This window comes from Oncorhynchus mykiss, chromosome 15, assembly GCF_057628025.1.
Source record: "Oncorhynchus mykiss isolate SJ-2025 chromosome 15, ASM5762802v1, whole genome shotgun sequence".
Taxonomy (NCBI): Eukaryota; Metazoa; Chordata; class Actinopteri; order Salmoniformes; family Salmonidae; genus Oncorhynchus; species Oncorhynchus mykiss.
Genome location: NC_143036.1, coordinates 29,993,114 through 30,014,072, shown reverse-complemented (window position 1 = coordinate 30,014,072; position 20,959 = coordinate 29,993,114). Strand labels below are relative to the sequence as shown.

Genomic DNA, 20,959 nt, shown 5'->3' with positions numbered 1-20,959 from the left:
GAGCATGCCTCCATTCTCATCGACTGGGCTGTAGTGGGGCAGGTTAAGAGCTTCAAGTTCCTTGGTGTCTACATCACCAACAAACTAACATTGTCCAAGCACGCCAAGACAATTGTGAAGAGGGCACAACCAAACCTATTCCCCCTCAGGAGACAGAAAAGATTTGGCATGGGTCCTCAGATCCTCAAAAGGTTATACAGCTGCACCATCGAGAGCATCCTGACTTGTTGCATCACTGCCTGGTATGGCAACTGCTCGGCCGCCGACAGCAAGGCACTACAGAGGGTAGTGCGTACGGCCCAGTACATCGCTGGGGCCAAGTTTCCTGACATCCAGGACCTCTATACCAGGCGGTGTAAGAGGAAGGCCCTAAAAACTGTCAAGGACTCCAGGACAGTCAAGGACAGTTCTCCCTGCTACCACACGGCAGTGGTACCGGAGCACCAAGTCTAGGTCCAAGAGGCTTCTACCCCCAAGACATAAGACTCCTGAACATCAAATGGCTACCCAGACTATTTGCACCCCCCCCCCCCCTCTTTTACACCGCTGCTACTCTCTGTTATTATCTATGCATAGTCACTTTAATAACTCAACCTACATGTAATCATTACCTCAATTACCTCAACTAACCAGTGCCTCATCACATTGACTCTGTACCGGTACCCCCCTGTATATAGTCTCGCTATTGTTATTTTACTGCTGCTCTTTTTTAAAAACGGCATTGTTGGTTAGGGGCTCATAAGTAAGCATTTCCCCTCCCCGTAAGGTTCCCTGTTGTATTCGGCGCATATGACAAATACAATTTGATTTGATTTGACAGAAATACACTCTGTTACATATTGCAATGGATTCCACAGTTAGCTGGCTACACCTCTTTCTCTTGGGTGTTAACAAGAGTGGATATTTGAGATTATGAGTTGTCCCTTAGCACAGTGTAGGCTTTGTGCATCTCCCAGGCATCCCAACCCATTCTTACACGTTGGTCAATTATCAACCCCGGGATGTGCCAGTTACTGGGTAGAAAACTCACTCCGCATAGGCGTTTAGTCATGATTAAAGTGCATAATGTGATTGTACACATAGTGACAGGGACATTAAGTTGAACATATGACTTGTCATTGGGATGATGAATGGCAAAGGTGAATTCTAGATGCCTATTCAAGTCAGTACTGTGTGTGTGGGTAATATGTCAAGCTGATAAAGATGAATTAGCTGTTTGTTTCAATACATACCAGGCTTGAAAGTTAATAACAGGGAAAGGAACATATCTGTAGTCAATTCAGTCTTTGTGAGCATCCCAAATGGAACCCTATTCCCTACATAGTGCACAACTTTTGACCAGAGCCCTATGTGCCCTTGTCAAAAGTAGTGCACTACATAGGGAATAGGGTGCCATTTGATAATCAGTATTTAAGTAGCTCCAGTATCTCTGGGGGAGGGAGGGAGGGAGGGAGGGAAAGGAAGGTAAACAAACTCAAAAGGACACCTTCAGAGTTTCAGAATTTCTCCTGACATCAGCAGAAGGACCCAGGGTTATTTTTTCTCCAGGAGGGATTTGTGTCTGATATCTTTGAGATGACTACTGCAGTGTGACTAATCATGAACTCAGGATGGACATGCTTGGCCCCTGGGACAGAGGCTGAGAAACCCTGTTTTAGAGTGGCCATCTATTCCAGCCATCTGTCCCTGCTTGCTGGGGTTGCAGGCAGCACTTGCCTGATGATTGAAGATATTTATCAGCAACAAATCAATCAATAAAAAGCCAGTATAAAAATGATTATAATTTACTTGTCATAAAAGATGAATAACCAGCCAAAAGGACTGAACACTAATATGTTTCTGTGTGGATGCATCTCTAAGATTTTAGAGATGTTGTCCTAATTCAATCTACATTGTTTAGTTGTGTAAAACACAGCTGGCATGCCTTGCATCATTTGTTGCCACCTGGAGTGCATTTGGTGCTCAAGGAAAACTATCCGGATAGTTATATTACCAAAGAAATTACAAAAAAAGCAGAACATATTGTAGATAAAGAATACAGTACATCATTTGTAATGAAGTACCTGTACCTACACAGGAAAGGTACTGTGTACTTTGTTTTACTTAACATCATACAGCACATCCATCAAGACTTCTGTGTATTAGCCTACCCTTCAGTTCAAAGGCAGGGCCAGGGTTGTGTTCATTAAGATACACTGTAATAAAACATTTTGCAAATGAAAATGAAAACGAGTGTTTCTCATTGGACAAGTTCAGATAGCACAAAACTGAAGAAAACTAACTGAACACAACCCAGTTTTTCCTGAACATTTTGACTGGACCAGAAGAAGAAAAAACGTCTGGTCATGTCATACCAGTATTCAGACACTAGTTGGAGTTGTCTGCTTTGGGGCGTACGTTAGTTGTCTTACCTTCAGTGGGGACGCTGGTCGGGGAGAGGGACGTAGACAAAGAGGCTCCGGCTGTGGTGGTCTCTCCTCTGCTCCGGCCTGTTGTCTTGGCAACTAACGTGGTGGTGAACGGATAGAGTTGTGTGGTGTTGATGATATCACAGCTTTTGTCCTTGGTCTGCAAGACAGAATACAAGGGCCCTCTTCGTCAGGCATGTGTGTGTGTGTAAGAGCAGAAGATGTGAAAGGAGTAACTGGGTCATCGCCTTTCCCCCTGCACATAGCAGACCAGGGCATCCATCATCCTGGCAGTCACACACAAAAAAACACCTTACAGCAGATACACATGCACGCACACATTCCACCATATCCCCACTCACTCCTTTCCATCAGCCACGACGATATTCACCTCATCAGGACAGCTGTTATCCACCCAGTCCTGCCGATGGCGGTCGAACCCACTGGAACACCTGAAACCAGAGGAGACGATTGTCAGGAAGCTCTTAGGAACATGAACACAAGACATCACTAAGAGGGCTAAACCACAATCAAAGATGGCATGAATACATCTCTAAAACGTCAATTATAGCAACATGTATACGTGGTGCCATCCAGCTCAGTAGACCTGCAGATGTTTCATGAAACCAAACATGTTTCAAATAATCCACTATAATGTATATAATAATCCACTATGATAATCTCAGTCTGGGTGTCCAAAATAAGTTCAAAGGGGGAAAAGGCCATGATTATTTGAATATAGGGGGGGTGTTGTGAAGAGGAAGTTCAGAGTACAGGGGTTGATGTAGGGGGTGAGGGGAAACTGGAAGAGGGAGAGAGGGGTGAAGGGGGTGAGGGGGAATGGGTAATGCCTCCCAGCCAGAGGCGACTCATAAACTCTGTGGGCTAGCCTTTGATCGAGGGCAACTGCTCATTCTTCCTCTTGTTCACAGATCATAATGAGTGAAGATACTGACCCCCAGGCGAACCTTCATACCCCCCCCCTCCTTATCCCTCTCTCTTTTCTTCTCTTCTCTTTCTTCTGTAAGCCCTTGCTTACATTTCAATGTTACATTTACTGAATTTTGAGGAACATGTTTTCTTGCTTTGACACAGAGGGATGGTTTGTTCTCCATCTTTCTCTCTCTCTCGCTCTCTCTCTAGTATATTTTTTGATTTTGTCTGTCTGGCTCAAACAGTCCACTGAAGTCCAAGACAGAAAGCTGTGCAATCATATCCCCAATGGCGTAGGTGGTAAACAAATGCTCAACCAATGACATGCACCTCACAAACACCTAACCCGCTAACAATGCAGCAAGACCCACGAACAATCCACCCCTCTACTTCTCTACATGGAGCAGTGGTGGCTGGTGGGTGGGGATATCGAATGACGGGCTAATCATAGTAGCTGGAATGCAATATGGGACGGTATGGTTTCCATGTGTTTCATACCGTTACATTTATTCCAGTCCAGCCACTACAATGAGCCTGTCTTCGGAAATCTCTGCCTACTAGCCACCACTACCTTACAGACAGGCCGCATTAACCTCCATTCTCCATCCTTATTCCCATCAGGTCCTATAACTCCCATTAGTCCTGGTGACTGTGGTAAGGCTCTCCGTGTGGACGAAGAAGAGGAGTCCATTCCCATCTCCCTCTGCTGTCTAATCAGCCCACACTGCCCGGATTTCACCGTATTGTTGCCTGAAAAATTCCACCTCATCTGTCCAATCAGCCCGAGACAGATTCCTTCACCTCTTTTCCCCTTCGTTTTTGCGGGAGAAGCGGAGCGAGAGAGGGAGAGCGAGACCGAGACAGGCCAAGGATATTACTGCAACACAGGTCTGACCGGTCCCTTCGGATCCTTTCTCCTTTAGGTTTTACCTCAATGCCATCCAACATCCCAAATGGCACCCTAGTCCCCTATGGGCCCGGGTCAAAAGTAGCACACTATATAGGGAATAGGGTGCCATTTGGGATGCATTCCAAACCTTCCTTCCAACATCCCCTCAGCCACCACACCGCTAATTATAAATGGGTTGAGCTGCCTCATTTGAATATAAATGAATACACATGGGGAAAAGGTTTCTGTACGGTCTTGTCGTTTTCTCCCCCCTCTTTCATGGCAGAGAGGATGCATTTCTTTATTGGGTTTAAAAGACTCATTGGTCTCGGTTACATTGCGGGTGCATTCAAAGATATTTAGTCTATCTCAAACCAATGGGCCATATTTCTTGACATTATATGGATTTACTACCAGAGGTTTGAGGGTTACTAAAGCTCACTGGGTCTACATAGCGAACGTTAAGCTTATCAGTGTGTAGGAATGTTGAAACCATCATTACACTCTTGGCACGACACTCAATCCATCTCCACACACACGCAATGTGATTGAATGAAGTACGCAGAGTTACCGCATCTTATTCAAGCGCAAGATCTCTTTGAAATTTGATGTGGCAGCAGTCATTTTGATAATATATTCATGATGCACACACACAGCTGTGTTTTTGAGTAAACAAATTGTCTCTTTCTCACCAAATGAGCGCTCGGCAGTATTGGTAACCACGGCAAGTCGCTGGTCCATAGGGATGCCTAGCATGCTTTATTAGCTCCAACCCGCTTTTAATTTTCCAACCCAGCCCAGCGCCCAGATTACATAAACCAGAGGGACCCAATGAGCTGATTTAGCCTGAAACACATGGGAGAGCAGGTACCCAACCAGCAGGTTCTTACACATCACAGAGAGCGAGGGCGAGGGGTAAAGAGAGAGAGAGGTAGAGAGAGAGAGTGGTAGAGAGAGAGAGGTAGAGAGAGGTAGGGTGTAGAGAGAGAGGTAAAGAGAGAGGTAAAGAGAGAGGCAGAGAGAGAGGCAGAGAGAGAGAGGTAGAGAGAGAGGTAGAGAGAGAGGGAGAGAAGAAGAGAGAGGTAGAGAGAGAGGTAGAGAGAGGTAGAGAGAGAGAGAGAGAGAGAGAGAGAGAGAGGTATAGAGAGAGTTAGAGGTAGAGAGAGAGAGGTAGAGAGTGAGAGAGAAGAAGAGAGAGATAGGTAGAGAGAGAGGTAGAGAGAGAGAGAGAGGTAGAGAGAGAGAGGTAGAGAGAGAGAGGTATAGAGAGAGGTAGAGAGTGATAGAGAGAAGAAGAGAGAGATAGGTAGAGAGAGAGGTAGAGAGAAAGAGAGAGGTAGAGAGAGAGGTAGAGAGAGAGAGAGAGAGAGGTAGAGAGAGGTAGAAAGAGAGAGAGAGAGAGAGAGAAAGAGAGAGGTAGAGAGAGAGGTAGAGAGAGAGGTAGAGAGAGAGAGAGAGAAAGAGAGAGGTAGAGAGAGAGGTAGAGAGAGGTAGAGCGAGAAAGAGAGAGGGTTCATTACGGCCACGCTCTTAAATCACAGGCGTCTTCCTTTCATTAACCTACTGCCCAACAATGCTGCAATGCATTTCAATTAGCTGGTTTAAACTGTGCATTCATTTGACTTTTCAAGGGAAGTTTGTTGTTGAAGGACACAAAGGACGGGAGCGAGCCCTAACGGTGTGATGCAGCACGCACGCGTTTAAATCTCATTAAAATGCAGCGTAATTAGATCATTATAATTCAGGCGTATAGTGTGTCATCGCAGCTCTAATAAACTGCTGAAGTGATGCACGTAAAGGGAGTTTAGTTCGATGCACAGGCAGTAGAATTAGTCTTCTTCTGGAGGGCACAGAATATAGATACATTGTCAGCTGTGATCCTGTATGGCTAAATTGGTAGAGCATTGTGCTTGCAATGCCAGGATTATGGGGTTGATTCCCAGAGCCACCAATACATCAACTTTATGCACACGGGATTGTATTATTCTTTTCTAAGTTGGATGGAGAGAGGAGACCGAGAGGAGACAGAGAAGGAGAATGCTAAACCCTGACCTTTAGTGACCTCACAAAGCCCAGTGGCCCCGGTGTGTAACTATGGGGTCGTTTCATTATGGATGCACAGGCCACTAAAATACTTCTTCCCTAGTGGTACCCTTTTTCCAATATAGTACACTACTTTTGACCAGCGTCCACATGGGAATAGTAGGCTGCCATTTGGGACGTGGACAACGTGTAGAGACATAAATCCAACAGACATTTTCCAAGAACTGAGGCCCAAAAGCTTTCAATGCACTTGAATACTGATGGCTTTTTAACTTGGACTTTTACAAACCTCAAAATGGATAATTTAATTTTACCTTTATTTAACCAGGCAAGTCAGTTAAGAACAAATTCTTATTTTCAATGACGGCCTAGGAACAGTGGGTTAACTGCCCCGGCTCGGGGGTTTGAACTTGCAACCTTCCGGTTACTAGTCCAACGCTCTAACCACTAGGCTACCCTGCCGCCTGGAACATATTCTCTGCTTCACGGTTAATTTATGCCTCCCTGTCTTCTGAACCCAAACGCTGCGATCCAACGCTGAAACCAATGCTCCAACAGCGCTGTCCAAATCATTCACATCTCACAACAGGCAGGTAATATCCCATCTGTGCAATAACATTCTGCACCGTCTCAAATATTTACCTTTTTGTGCCAGGGTGTGAAAGATAGAAAGACAAATGGTCAAGGGGAAAGGAGAGAAAGAGAAGAGCGGAGAGAGAGAGAGCGAGAGAGTCGGTGCGAGAGAGGGGGATTCTCGATTTCGCAAAAAAACAAGAGTAATGGGTCGGATCTCATATTCTCTCCCTCTGTTGTTATTTCCTTCTCTGTCTTTCCTTTGCGCCATCAATAAGGAAAAACGACTGAACATCACCGGGAACTCACTGGCACCCTCCCAAATTGCACCCTATTTCCTATTTACAGTATACAGGGCACAACTTTTAACAAGGGTCCAGGGCTCTATTTAAAACGGGTGCACTGTACAGGGAATAAGGTGCCATTAGGGACACAAACCACTGAGCAGAGGGAATAGGGGAGGGTCTGTCTCCATGTGATAGCCACATGTCTATACATACACCTCACACTCAATGGCTAGCTAAGAGAGGTGCTGAGTGACTGGAACTAATAGCAACATTTAAAGGAGGGAGAAGAAAGATAGGGAGACTGAGCGAGCGATGGAGATGGAGGGGAGAACAGAAAGGTAGAGTGTTGGATGGAAAAGAGACAAAGATGGTCTCCGTCCCAAATGGCACCTAATTCCCTATATAGTGCACTACGTTTGATCAGAGCACATAGATTGTAGGGTGGCATTTAGGGTGCAGACAAAGACATACAGTGAGGGGTATAGAGGGGTGTCTGACCTGCGAAGGCGGTGGCACCAGCTGCAGTTGAAGTTGATCTGGGAGGAGATGCAGCTGCCACAGCTGGTGAACTGGAGACATGCTATGGAGGGAACAGGACACACACACGTCACAACACACACACACGTCACAACACACACGTCTACTGACTCAGTCAAAACACAATATAGAAATCTATATATAGATTGCTAGATTGTTGTAGTTGATAATGCAAAACAATATATTAAATTAAGCATCTCAGAATAGAAGTGCTGATCTAGGATCAGGTCTCCCATGTCCATGCAATCTTATTAATTTAGATATTAAAGTCTAAACTGATCGTAAATTAGAACACCAACTCTGAGACCCTTGATACATTCATACCAATTGTCAAAACACCAACATAGAAATCCATAGCTAGAATGTTGTAGTTTGAGTTCTGATTCACAGGTGTCCCTGAAATGATGGGATACAGCCTGAAGGAAAGTCTATTAGCTCGACATCTACTAGCTCTATGTTTCACCTATTACTTTATCTAGATCCTAGGCTAGTTCATGGGGGCCTACTTGTGTTGTCATTATCATATATCATATCATGAGCCACGTCTATCAAAGGAATCCATCTTACTCGGTAAAGGCATCATTTCCACTGCTGTGGAGTTGGTGATTTTGGTCTTCGTCAGCTCCACGCGATGGTACTCATAGATCGTTCTCCTACGAACATCTGAATGGAGTGAGTGAGAGAAAGGGAAAGAGAGGGAGGGAAGGAAAGAGCGAGAGAGAAAACGGTCACAAATCTTCCTCGGAGAGCTAAAACTAGGACAAGTGGTTCCCGAGGAGGAGAGTGAGAGAGAATAAGAGAACAGAGAGGCTGAATCAGGCCATATGGGAAGAGAGAAGAGCATTCATTTAGTTCTCTCTCTCACTCTCTCTTTATCAGAAAGCCTGCTACTTGGCAAAGGGGTGGGCAGAAATGTCCCACTAGAGGTGATATCCCTGTTCAAATCCCCCAGTTCCTCCAGGTAGCATCCCAAATGACACCCTATTCCCTATATAGTGCACTACATTTGACTAGGGCCCATAGGGCTCTGGTCAATGGGAACCTGGTCAAACATAGTGCACTATGTAAGGAATAGGGTGCCATTTGGGATGCTCCCCCAGTGACTAAGATAATCTGCTGCAGCAGTCACCAGGACCAGGCTAGGTAAAATGGAGAGTTCGATTTGATCCACCATTGACTCTCAGTCGTCCCCCAATAATAAGTTGCTTTTTCAATCTTAGTGTAAAATGGCCCAGTTGGTTTTGCAGTCCATGCATTTCCCCCCCCGGCGCTGCACTAAACTATGCAGACAGAAAGGATTATAATATGATATATTATACTGTAGATCCTAATTCAATTCAAATGAAAAGGCATAGCTCTGCCACTGTGATCTCCTAAACGTAAAAGCTCTGCTAGTTAATTCCTTCATTCCAGTCATTTTCCTGGTGTGTTTAAATGCTTAATTCAAGTTAATGTGACTGAAAAGCCTGGAATACAATGGGACGTTTATGTACATCAGTGAGAGTAATTATTTAACGTAGCCCGTATGACATTGGTCGACACATTGCATTTTCTATAATGCACACACTTGCTTGAGCAATGAGATAGAAAATTGAAATTCAATAAACAGCACCATGGCTGTGGAACATATGCAGCAATGAGTTTGACTGCTAGCGAGCCCCATTCATTATATACACTTATTGTATACACTCATACATAATTGACCAATATCAAATGAACACATTTTGCCTGCTTGGATGAGTTTTCATCTAAGAGCAAAGCCATTATTCTGTTGTGTACAACTGTGGATCCAGATACCGCAGCGGCAGACTGGGACCAGAAATCGTCTCTGGCATTTCAGGGCCGATTCCTCGAGGCCCCCACACCAGCCCAGTTTTTCCATGAGGACCCCACTATTAGCCTAATAATCGTGCTGAGCGAATAACCAACTTTTCTGTTACTTTTCTGTTTTTAAACAACTAATTGACTGACATCGGTTCAATTATTTGAATTTCTGTAGAGATAAATCAGATCAAGCTCGAACTGTGCAATGTAGTAGGGAGTTATAGTTTTCAACAGGTCAATATTCTACATAGTTTAGCGCAGAAAGCCTCCCGAGTGGAGCAGTGGTCTAAGGCACTGCATTGCAGTGCTAGCTGTGCCACTAGAGATTCTGGGTTTGAGTCCAGGCATGGTCGCAGCCGGCCGCGACCGGGAGACCCATGGGGCGGCGCACAATTGGGGAGGGTTAGGCCTGCAGGGATGTCCTTGTCCCATCGCACACTAGTGAGTCCTGTGGCAGGCCGGGCGCAGTGCACGCTGACACGTTCGCCAGGTGTACGGTGTTTCCACCAACACAGTGGTGGGGCTGGCTTCCGGGTTAAGTGGGCGTTGTGTCAAGAAGCAGTGCGGCTTGGTAGGGTTGTGTTTTGGTGGACGCACGGCTCAGGAAGGACCACGTAGCGGTCATACCGCTCAGGAAGGAGAAACGTTCTGTCTCCTAGAGATGAACGTACTTTGGTGCGAAAAGGGCAAATCAAACCCAGAACAACAGCAAAGAACCTTGAGAAAATGCTGGAGGAAACAGGTACACAAGTATCTATATCCACAGTAAAACGAGTCCTATATCGACATAACATGAAAGGCCGCTCAGCAAGGAAGAAGCCACTGCTCCAAAATCGCCATAAAAAAGCCAGACTACGGTTTGCAACTGCACATGGGGACAAAGATCGTGCTTTTTGGAGAAATGTCCTCCGGTCTGATGAAAGAAAAATAGGAGGCTTGCAAGCCGAAGAACACCATCCCAACCGTGAAGCACGGGGGTGGCAGCATCATGTTGTGGGGGTGATTTGCTGCAGGGGGGACTGGTGCACTTCACAAAATAGACGGAAACATGAGGAAGGAAAATTACGTGGATATATTGAAGCAACAGCTCAAGACATCAGTCAAGAAGTTAAAGGTTGGTCGCAAATGGGACTTCCAAATGGACAATGACCAAAGCTGTGGAAAAATGGCTCAAAGGACAACAACGTCAAGGTATTGGAGTGGCCATCACAAAGCCCTGACCTCAAGCCTATAGCAAACTTGTGGGCAGAACTGAAAGAGCATGTGCGAGCAAAGAGGCCTACAAACCTGATTCAGTGACACCAGCTCTGTCAGGAGGAATGGGCCAAAATTCACCCAACTTATTGTGGGAAGCTGGTGGAAGGCTATTTTTACTAGGATTAAATGTCAGGAATTGTGAAAAACTGAGTTTAAATGTAGTTGACTAAGGTGTATGTAAACTTCTGACTTCAACTGTATATAGAAGATAGAGTGCCACCTGAGACGCAGCCTATGAGTATTCATTCTTCTAATACAGGTGAGAAAACAGTACTATAGAGACATTAGAATGTGTGAAAATCACATTCAAAACATGTTTGGTTTTGGCACCAAAAACATCTGACCAAAGCATATTGTACAGTATTAGCTGACTTGACCCTGAAACCCATCACACCCACCTTCTACCCTCCCCTATGGCTGGCTTCCTCTAGCCCCAGGCATTAGGATGATCAAGTCCAATGTTAGCATTGAGGGGCCAGAGGAGGGGGGAGGTCTCTCGCTCTCTCTCTGCCTGCCTGGTGGTGCTGCTCTGTGGACAGGCTATCCAGACTCGGTCGCCTGCCTCGGGTTCCCTCTGGAGGTGGATGAGTCTGGGGGTGTAGGGTGGTGCTGCTCTGTGGACAGGCTTTCCAGACCCGGTCGCCTGCCTCTGGTTTCCTCTGGAGGTGGATGAGTCTGGGGGTGCTGCTCTGTGGACAGGCTATCCAGACCCGGTCGCCTGCCTCGGGTTTCCTCTGGAGGTGGATGAGTCTGGGGGTGTAGGGTGAAGTTGCTCTCAGACGCTGATCTTGGATGCCAGGACACCCGTGATACAAGTGAGTATTCGACATCCAACCATGTCTGAGGACGTCGGGAGATGACGTGGAAAACGGCCACTCGGGACAACAGTAAGCGCTGTTACCTTCAAGTAGGTTTTGGTTTTGCTGGGGCGTAAGCATCTGCCTCTGATTCCAAATATTGCATGTTCGATTCCAGCAAGAGATGTTTGTTTTAAGCCTATCCCAAACCTTAACCCTTACCTTGACCTTAAACACTTTAAAATGTTACGTTTGCCACAACTTTTACATTTGACGTTTGAGAAACATGGATGAATGTCTAATTCTGACGAGACCGTGAGAGGTGGTTGGATCTCGGGTCAGTTTAGCATTTCCCCTCTACTAGTGAAGGTTAGGATTAGGGAGGGGAAGCTGATCTTAGATCTGCACCTAGGGGAAACAGCGGGTCTGGGAGGTAGGAAGCTGTAACTCACAGCAAATACAGTCTCAGCCTGAGCATCAAAAGCGGTAATGAGGATTTAGTTGTCCTGCTCCAATACCATCAAACAAAAGGAGCTTTGTAGAAGTGTGTCATCAATTATGCACACAAGGGTCAATTAGGCCATCATCTAATTATAAGCACGCGCATGCAAAATTATGCGCTGGCCCAATACCTCCCCAAAATACAATGGAAAATAGGCTACTGGTCTGGTACGCACCTAAGATGGGTCCAGCCAAGGAAATGGTTTCTTATTCATTCACCCCTGAAAGTTGGATGAGAATCATCGGAAATGTGACGTGGGAACCTTGTGCAATGTGTTAAAAGTCAATGAAGGAAGAAGGGAATCCAAATTCTGAATCGTGCTTTGTTTGCCAGTAGCCCTTGTACCTGTGTCACAGTGGAGTCCGACTCTGCTGGAAGGAGAAATAGAATGAATAGGCGGGCAGACTTTCATTACTCACACTGTTCCAACAGCCCTGTGATATTAACAATGATAATCACTGGGCAGAAACAGAATATCACACAGGACCCTGACTGTAAGGTTAGATCCCTGTTCTACTCCTATTCCCGGTGGGGTATAAAAAGCTGCAATTCCATACAAGTGTGTTTCCTGCCATCAAGATAACAATCATGCAGCTTTCACATCAACTCGTTCATTCGGAATCCTTACCACCACGCGGCAAGCTCTCTTGCTTCGAGCAAATTATTTCCACGATCTCCTCCCCAACATCTTTGCAATCACTGTTCATTGGACATTGGACACGGAAATTCAGCAATATCACAATATGAATGGATATGATGAATACACACAAGGATGTCAAGCTGACCTCCTCCTCTGCCCGTATAATAATGAGGTGAGCTAATCCTGGGCCTGCTATTGTACATTGACCATGGTGAATTAGCACAAGAATAAACTCAGGCAGGCATTAAGGACGGAGGCGCTTCTGGCATTGAAAACATCATCAGAATAATGCATTGAGGTGACTGGGAGTCTGGCTGTCCGTGCATCTGGCTGCCCAGCCCGGGGGGTGGCTAAATAAAAGCCTGGGTTTAAAAGTTTTAACACAGGAAGACCAGCGGTCCTCCAGGCCTCTAGCACCTGACCTGGTAATTATCTCGCCTGTCCATGGGATGTCGGCAAATCCTCCCTCTGCTGCTGCCAGTGCAGCACAGGCCAGGCCCAAACGCCGTGGCCTGGAAAGAGCTAGCTAGCATGGTAAAATGTTTCATTTCACAAATGAAGCGTGAACGTGGCTAAAGAGGTGGGTTAGAGGAAGCCTCCCGGCTGTGTGTGCTCAGGCCGGTAATTGGCAGCAGAGACACTTATTGACTCGACATGAGTTCACTCCTGTACACTGAACACTCAGCCCTTCAGCTGCCTGGGCTCTTCCCAAATGGCACCCTATTCCCTAATAAGGTGCAGTACTTTTGACCAGAGCCCACTCAAGTAGTGCACTATTTAAAGGAATAAGGTTTGGTACGCTCTGATGCTTGGAGCTTAAAGCCACTAAGCAATCATTCTAGTCTAAATACATGAACATATTAGAATACGAGAGATAACGTCAAATACCATTTTCATGTACAGTCGTTAACACTGCAAGTATCAGCAGATGTGCCTAAAAGAACAACCGGTCCTTAAAAGGTTGATCTACATTTCAAAAGACATTCTATTCTTCCAGGAGAATGAAAAACGAGTTTCACACAGCTGTACGGATTGGGATTACACAGCAGGAAATCAGATCAAAAGTAGTCCAGCCATCTGACACAGTCTGAGTTTCCGAGCTGGGTGGAACCCTGGGCCAGTGCAATCAATACTGCAGAAGGATCCATTCTACCTGCTGTCCAGGGGGACCAGATCAGGGTGTGTGTGTGTGTGTTCTCAAGATTGTTAGGGCTTTTACTGTTGTCTCATATCCACAATGAACCAAATCAAAACATTTGTATTCATCACAAGCAACAGGTGTGAACTAACAGTGAAATACTTAGTTACGGGACCTTCCCAACAATGCAGAGAGAAAGAAAATAGAGAAATAATAGAAAAGTACAAAATGTAATAATAAAAGTAATAATAGATTAAAAAAATGAATAACGATAACTAGGCTATATACAAGAGCTACCAATACTGAGTCAATGTGCAGGGGTACGAGGTCATTGAGGTAGAAATAAACTAGGAATAAAGTGACATATTGTCAACAAGAGCAGAAGAGTAAGTGATCAGTCATGAAAGTGAGCGCAAAAAGGATCAATGCAGATAGTCTGGCTACTTGATTAATTATTTAATTAACTCTTTAGAAGTCTCATGGCTTGGAGGTAGAAGCTGTTCAGGGTCCTGTTGGTTCCAGATTTAGTGCATTGGTAACACTTGTCGTGCGGTAGCAGAGAGAAAAGTCTGTGACTTGGGTGGCTGGAGCCTTTTTTAGGGCCTTCCTCTGAAACCGCCTGGTATAGAGGTCCTGGATGACAGGGAGCTCGGCACCAGTGATGTACTGGGCTATACGCACTACCCTCTGTAGAACCTTGCGGTCGGGTGCCGAGCAGTTTCTATACAAAGGGGTGACGCAGCCTGTCAAGATGATCTCAATGGTGCAGCTGTATAACTTTTTTAAAGAACTGAGGGCCCATGTGAAAAGGTGTTGTCGTGCCCTCTTCATGACTGTGCTTGTGTTTTGGACCCTGATAGGTCCTTAGAGATTTGGAGACCGAGGAACTTGAAGCTCTCGACCGTCTCCACTACAACCCCATCAATGTTGAAGGGGGTGTGCTCGGCCCCCCATTTCCTGTAGTTCACGATCAGCTCTTTTGTTTTGCTGATGTTAAGAGAGAGATTGTTGTCCTGGCACCACACTGCCAGGTCTCTAACCTCCTCCCTATAGAATGTATCATCGTCGTCGGTGATCAGGCCTACCACCTACCACGCTGAGCTGTAGTCAGTGAACAGCATTCTCACGTTGGTGTTCCCTTTGTCCAAGTGGGAAATGGCAGTGTGGAGTGTAATAGAGATTGCGTCATCTGTAGATCTGTGGGGCAGTATGCAAATTGGAGTGGGCCCAGGGTGTCTGGGATGATGGTGATAAGTGTGAGTCATGACCAGCCTTTGAAAGTATTTCATGGCTACAGATGTGAGTGCTACAGGGCGATAGTCATTGGGCACAGGGAGTGTGGTGGTCTGCTCAAAATATTTATGTATTATAGATTGGGTCAGGGAGAGGTTGAAAATTCAGTGAAGACACTTGCCAGCTGGTCAGCGCAGACTCTGAGCACGCATCCTGGTAATTAATCTGGCCCTGCAGCCTTGTGAATGTTAACCTGTTTAAAAAGTCTTCCTCACATTGGCTACGGAGAGCGTGATCACACAGTCGTCTGGAACAGCTGGTGCTCTTACACATGGTTCAGTGTTGCTTGGCTCGAAGTGAGCATAGAAGGCATTTAGCTCGTCTGGAACGCTCGTGTAATTGGGCAGCTAGGTTTCCCTTTGTAATCCGTGATAGTTCGCAAGCTCTGCCACATCAAGGAGAGTTATAGTGATCAAAAATCATGAGGCATAAACCTTCCTACAATTCCCTTTTAATTAAGAATCATCAGTTATAAACAACCAAATCCAGCCTTTTCAGAGCACTGCACGGCATAACATGTTGACGAACCAGTAGCTAACATTGGTACTGTATATCCTGAAATGGGTGCATTGGCAACATGCTTTGCCTACTAAACAGCAGCGGCTGAGACACATTGAGAGAGAGAGATTGTCCTGCCCTTTTGACCGACTGAAGACCCAAGACGCTAATCCTGACCTTTCTCTCCAGACAGACAGACAGACATGGGTGTCTGCTCTCTGCCCAAATATCACCTTCTCCATGTTCATCCACCAACCTGCCTATTTCTCTCCTCTCTAGAGATACCACATTCGCCACCATTCACTAGGTATATGAAATATATGATAAAATGTATGTTTTCAGGATATTACACTTCCAAAGGAGAGGCCTCTCATACAGGAAACCAATAGTTTACTTCAGAGGGAGTACAGTACTACTGTTTGGGCTGTATTGTCCATTAAACCAAAATAAATAAAGAAGTGAACCCAGTAAAAGTTTGTGAGGAAGCTGGCTCAGCATTTTACAGTCTTTCAGGCTAGAACAGACAGAACTTTGCAACCGAATCTCCAAATAAAATGGCATAGCTGCAGCAACAGAATTACGCCATGGCTTGAAGTTTAAAAGACACCATCTGGTGCCGTATCTTCGTTGTCAGTCCAAAAAAAGTGTAGGCGTTAATTCTGAATGGTTAACGTTAGGGTTAAAGTTAGGGATAGGGTTAAACTTAAGTTTAGGCATTCATTGGGTAAGTTAAGGATTAAGTTTGAAGTAGGGGTGCTGAGGGTGCGGCAGCACCTCCTGATTAAAACAATTATTATTATAATAATTAAAAGAAAGAAACTAGGCCTTTATTACTCTTGTATGAGCAGAGAAAAATACTCCTCAGCAGAGCGGAGATAAATACTCTTCAGCCCCTCCCCCACCCCACATCGCAAATGTCACCCTATTCCCTATATACTGCATTACCTTTGACAAGGTCCCATAGGGAATAGGGTGCCATTTGGGATGCAGCTGAGCAGACGGTTTTCATCCAGCTGAGCTGAACGTTAGAAAGACTGCATCAAAGAGGGTAGTATTTAACACAAGTCCTTTGGAAGCCCGAGAACCCTCTATAGCAGGGGTATTCAACTCTTACCCTACGAAGTCCGGAGCCTGCTCGTTTTCTGTTCTACCTGATAATTAATTGTACCCACCTGGTGTCCCAGGTCTAAATGAGTTCCTGATTAGAGGGGAACAATGAAAAAACACAGTGGAACTGGCTTCGAGGTCCAGAGTTGAGTTTGAGGGCTATATAGTACCAACAAGAGTGTTGTGGGAGAGCTACTGTGGCTACAGTTACAAGAGCACAGCTGAACCCACAGTTTTCAGAAAAGTAGAAATAATCAACAACCACAGAAGCACAACACTCACAGAACAGCTGAGCAGCAGGTTTGAACTCCCCATTATAACACCTAAACCCTTTATTACTGACCACAGTGGCTTTGTTCCAAATGGCCCCCTATTGTAGTAGTGCCCATAGGGCTTTGGTAAAATAAAAAGTAGTGCACTATGTAGGCAATGGGGTTCCAACGGGGAGTCTTTAAAGTTTTCTGAGCAGAGGTACTTCTTACCCATGATTTAATAATTCCAGACAACGTTGAAATGTTATAAATAACAAGCTATAAAACGCTACGTGAAACAAATACTGTACATTCTTCAAAAGCCAAGTCCTATGAACATATCATCAACAAGCAATTAAATGAATGATTTTCGCAGACTTGAAAATGAAATGAAAGCCCCAGAGAGGGTCTAGCAGTGGATGAAAAGGTTGACTTTCTCCTCTTTGCTCAACTTTCTTTTAACTTTAATGGCCCTCAATTGGAAGGAACGTCATGCAAAGAGACAATTCTGGACCGCGCCCATGTAATCATTCCCATTCTGCCGTTTGAGAGGCCACAACAAAAGGTTGAACTCATGCCGCTTTGGCGTGAGGTTCAGATCTAGGACCAACTTCCCTTCCCCCAGTGGGAGAAATGCAGAACTGAACCAAGATCAGCATATAGGGCAGGGGGGAATTTGGGGATTTTGAATACAACAAAAGGCAGCACAGACTTTTTTTTTTAAACGTATTTGTTCATCAAAATCAATTTGCGGGCCAGAAATGGGGCAGGTATTTTAGGTCCAATATATATCGGTCCAATCTAATGTTGGCTGTGGCCTGGAGTGTTTTTTTTAAACTCAAAATATTATATCCTTTAAAATTCCCGAATGCGGCCCGCGGGCCGTAGTTGCCCACCCCTGGTCTACGGGCAACTTCACCGTATTCCAGCCCCACAAGGGAGGAGTTCTGAGAGGGGAAAAAAAACTTGTACCGGTCATGTGATTGGCTTACTGTATGTATCCACTGCCCATCCTTTGGTGTCATGCAGTATGAGGTGGTATGTGATGGTATATACACAGTAAAAAACTGAAGTGATGTTTGATGGTGTGTGTGGAGTAAAAGGTGTAATGTGGTATGTGTGTACGTGATGTGTGAGTGGTAAAAGGTGTGCGTGCATGTGTGTGTGTGTGTGATGTGGTTTATGTGTATGTAGCGATGCAGGGAGTCGTGTGTGTGTGATGTGGTTTATGTGTATGTAGCGATGCAGGGAGTCGTGTGTGTGTGTGTGTGTGTGTGTGATGTGGTTTATGTTTATGTAGCGATGCAGGGAGTCGTGTGTGTGTGTGTGTGTGATGTGGTTTATGTGTATGTAGCAATGCAGGGAGTCGTGTGTGTGTGTGATGTGGTTTATGTGTATGTAGCGATGCAGGGAGTCGTGTGTGTATGTGTGGGATGTGGTTTATGATGGTTTATGTGTATGTAGTGACGCAGGGAGTTGTGTGTGTGTGTGGGATGTGGTTTATGATGGTTTATGTGTATGTAGCGACGCAGGGAGTTGTGTGTGTGTGTGGGATGTGGTTTATGATGGTTAATGTGTATGTAGCAATGTAGGGAGTCGTGTGTGTGTGTGTGTGGGATGTGGTTTATGATGGTTTATGTGTATGTAGTGATATAGGGAGTCGTGTGTATGTGTGTTGGATGTGGTTTATGATGGTTTATGTGTATGTAGCGACGCAGGGAGTCGTGTGTGTGCGTGCGTGCAGTAACGCAGCACTCTCTGCATCATGGTGACTCACTGGGAATCTGTTGGATCCTGTGGACCACCACAAAGGCATCGGAGAGGCCCACCTTCACCGGGTGATTGACAGAGCTGATCTGAGCCACCTCGATGGGGATCTGGAAGAGAGAGGAGAGGAGGGGCATCAATCACCAGCCGCCACACCTGTCTATCTAACTGAGCCGCCTGAAAACAGACCAAACCAGGCTGAGGCCTAACAGTTTCTGATGCTGATGGAACGCTGGGGTAAATGTGTCCCAAATGACACCCTATACCGTTTATAGTGCACTTCTTTTGACCAGGGCCGGCACTATGTAGGGAATAGGGTGCCATTTTGTGACGCAAGCCTACAGACAATGGGACTTCACTTACTGGCAAGAACAAAGAGCGTACAATCAACTCATCTCCCCAGAAAATCCAATTAATAATTCCACAAAACAAGTCTGGCGGGCTCAAACTTGAGAATGTAGAGATCCTTGGAGAGACACACTTTTATTGTGTGGTGAAAGTGAAGTGAACACAGCAGTCCCCTTTACGTCTTTACATGAAGGTGGATGAGGTGAGTGTTTAGAGAAAAGTACTCCCTGATTGGAACGGAGAGAAAGAGAGAGAGAGAGAAAGAGATATGTCGCGTCATGCCCTGATTGAGAACAGAGGTTGGAGAGCACAGAGCTTTATTTATCAACTCAATCACGGAGAGAATGTAATAAGTGCTCCGTCGCCACAGGGAAGAGAGGGTGAGGAATGAGAGAGCGAGAGAGATTGAAACAGAGAGAGAGAAACGGAAACAGAGAGAGAGAGAGAGAGAGAGAGAGAGAGAGAGAGAGAGAGAGAGAGAGAGAGAGAGAGAGAGAGAGCTGTGAGTGTGAAGAATTCCCTGCCCCTCACGAGCTGGGTGTGACGTAATGTCACTCCTACACCTCTATAGCTGGGTCAGCTGACAACGTCACGGAAATGATGCGCGAGCATTGCAGAGGCCGTGTGCTGTTACCATTCTGAAAGCTCAGATAGCTAGCAACAATGACAAGAAGCTGCCATGTGGGGGGAATCGTAGGTGGCTCGTTTCAGCTGGTTTTTATCTTGTTCTTGATACCATGTCTTGTTAAGCTAATTATCGCTATCTAGCTAGCCAACAATGGTAATGACATATTTGAGAGAGACAACAAATACTCATTGTGCAAATGTATTTATGTTCTCAATGAACATTTGGAGAGGAAATAAAGTGTGCATGTTGTCAACAATCCCTTGATTCTAAACTAATCCCTTCTGTTTTCCTCAAGGGTTGCGCACAGATCGGGTTTTGTCGCTAAGCAATCCACCCATCTATGGGAGATAGCTGGAGGGAGGAGCAGCGAGAGAAATAAAGAGAGACAGTGAGAGAGGGACTAAGAGTAGCAGAAATAGAGAAAGAGAGAGAAAGAGGCAGAGGGGAGGGACATATAGCCTAGATAGGGAGCAACAGAGAGAGAGTGTGAGAGAGAGAGAGAGAGAGAGAGAGAGAGAGAGAGACACCTCTTTGTAGGCGAAGACGATCCTGCCGTCACTGTGCAGTGTGGCCTGGAAGGTGAAGCTGCCCAGGTTGTAGCTGTCCTGCAGGTGGACATGGTCCCACTGGACTACCAGAGCAGTGCCTGGATGAGAGGAAGGGAGAGAGGGAGAGAGGGAGACTGTCAGAACCTTAGACAACCAAACAGGACCTCATAACCACACAGGACCATGCAAAACCACAAAGAACCACTTAGAACTAGATATAACTTACTTAGAACAACACAGTACCACACAGAACAACACACTGTATAACCACACAGGGCCACACAGAACTACATATAAACACACAGTTCCACACAAAACCACTTAGAACCACATAGAACCACACATGACCATACAAAATAATATAGAACCACATACAGTATAACCACACAGGACCATACAGAACCATACATAACATACATAACAGGTGTGGGAATCCTAGGGGTTTAAAACAGAAATTATAATGGACCTATAACAAAATCTGTCCCCAAAGAAGTCTATGCAGCCCCCTGAATTTTGAAATCCCAATGTGGCCCTTTGAGACAAAATGATTACCCACCCCTGATATATAACTACACATGACAACAGAGAACTACATAGATTTCTATTAGATACGAATTTGGAGAGCAAAACCCAGAGGAGGCAAGGTTCCTTAAGTTTCAAACATTTCCGGAGGCACCCAGTGTAGCCAAAA

The 20,959-nt window shown here is 45.5% G+C and overlaps 1 protein-coding gene across 1 annotated transcript in view; it reads right to left on the bottom strand.

Moving 5' to 3' along the window:
• Positions 1-20,959, bottom strand: part of plxdc2b (plexin domain containing 2b) — a 171,133-nt gene that overhangs the window by 24,078 nt on the left and 126,096 nt on the right. The window contains exons 6-11 of the mRNA XM_021562992.3: positions 20,248-20,366; positions 18,755-18,854; positions 8,238-8,333; positions 7,632-7,713; positions 2,800-2,860; positions 2,412-2,568 (exon numbers count right to left, since the gene is read on the bottom strand). Of these exons, the coding sequence (XP_021418667.1) occupies positions 2,412-2,568; positions 2,800-2,860; positions 7,632-7,713; positions 8,238-8,333; positions 18,755-18,854; positions 20,248-20,366 (615 nt within the window). The remainder of the gene's footprint in view (positions 1-2,411; positions 2,569-2,799; positions 2,861-7,631; positions 7,714-8,237; positions 8,334-18,754; positions 18,855-20,247; positions 20,367-20,959) is intronic.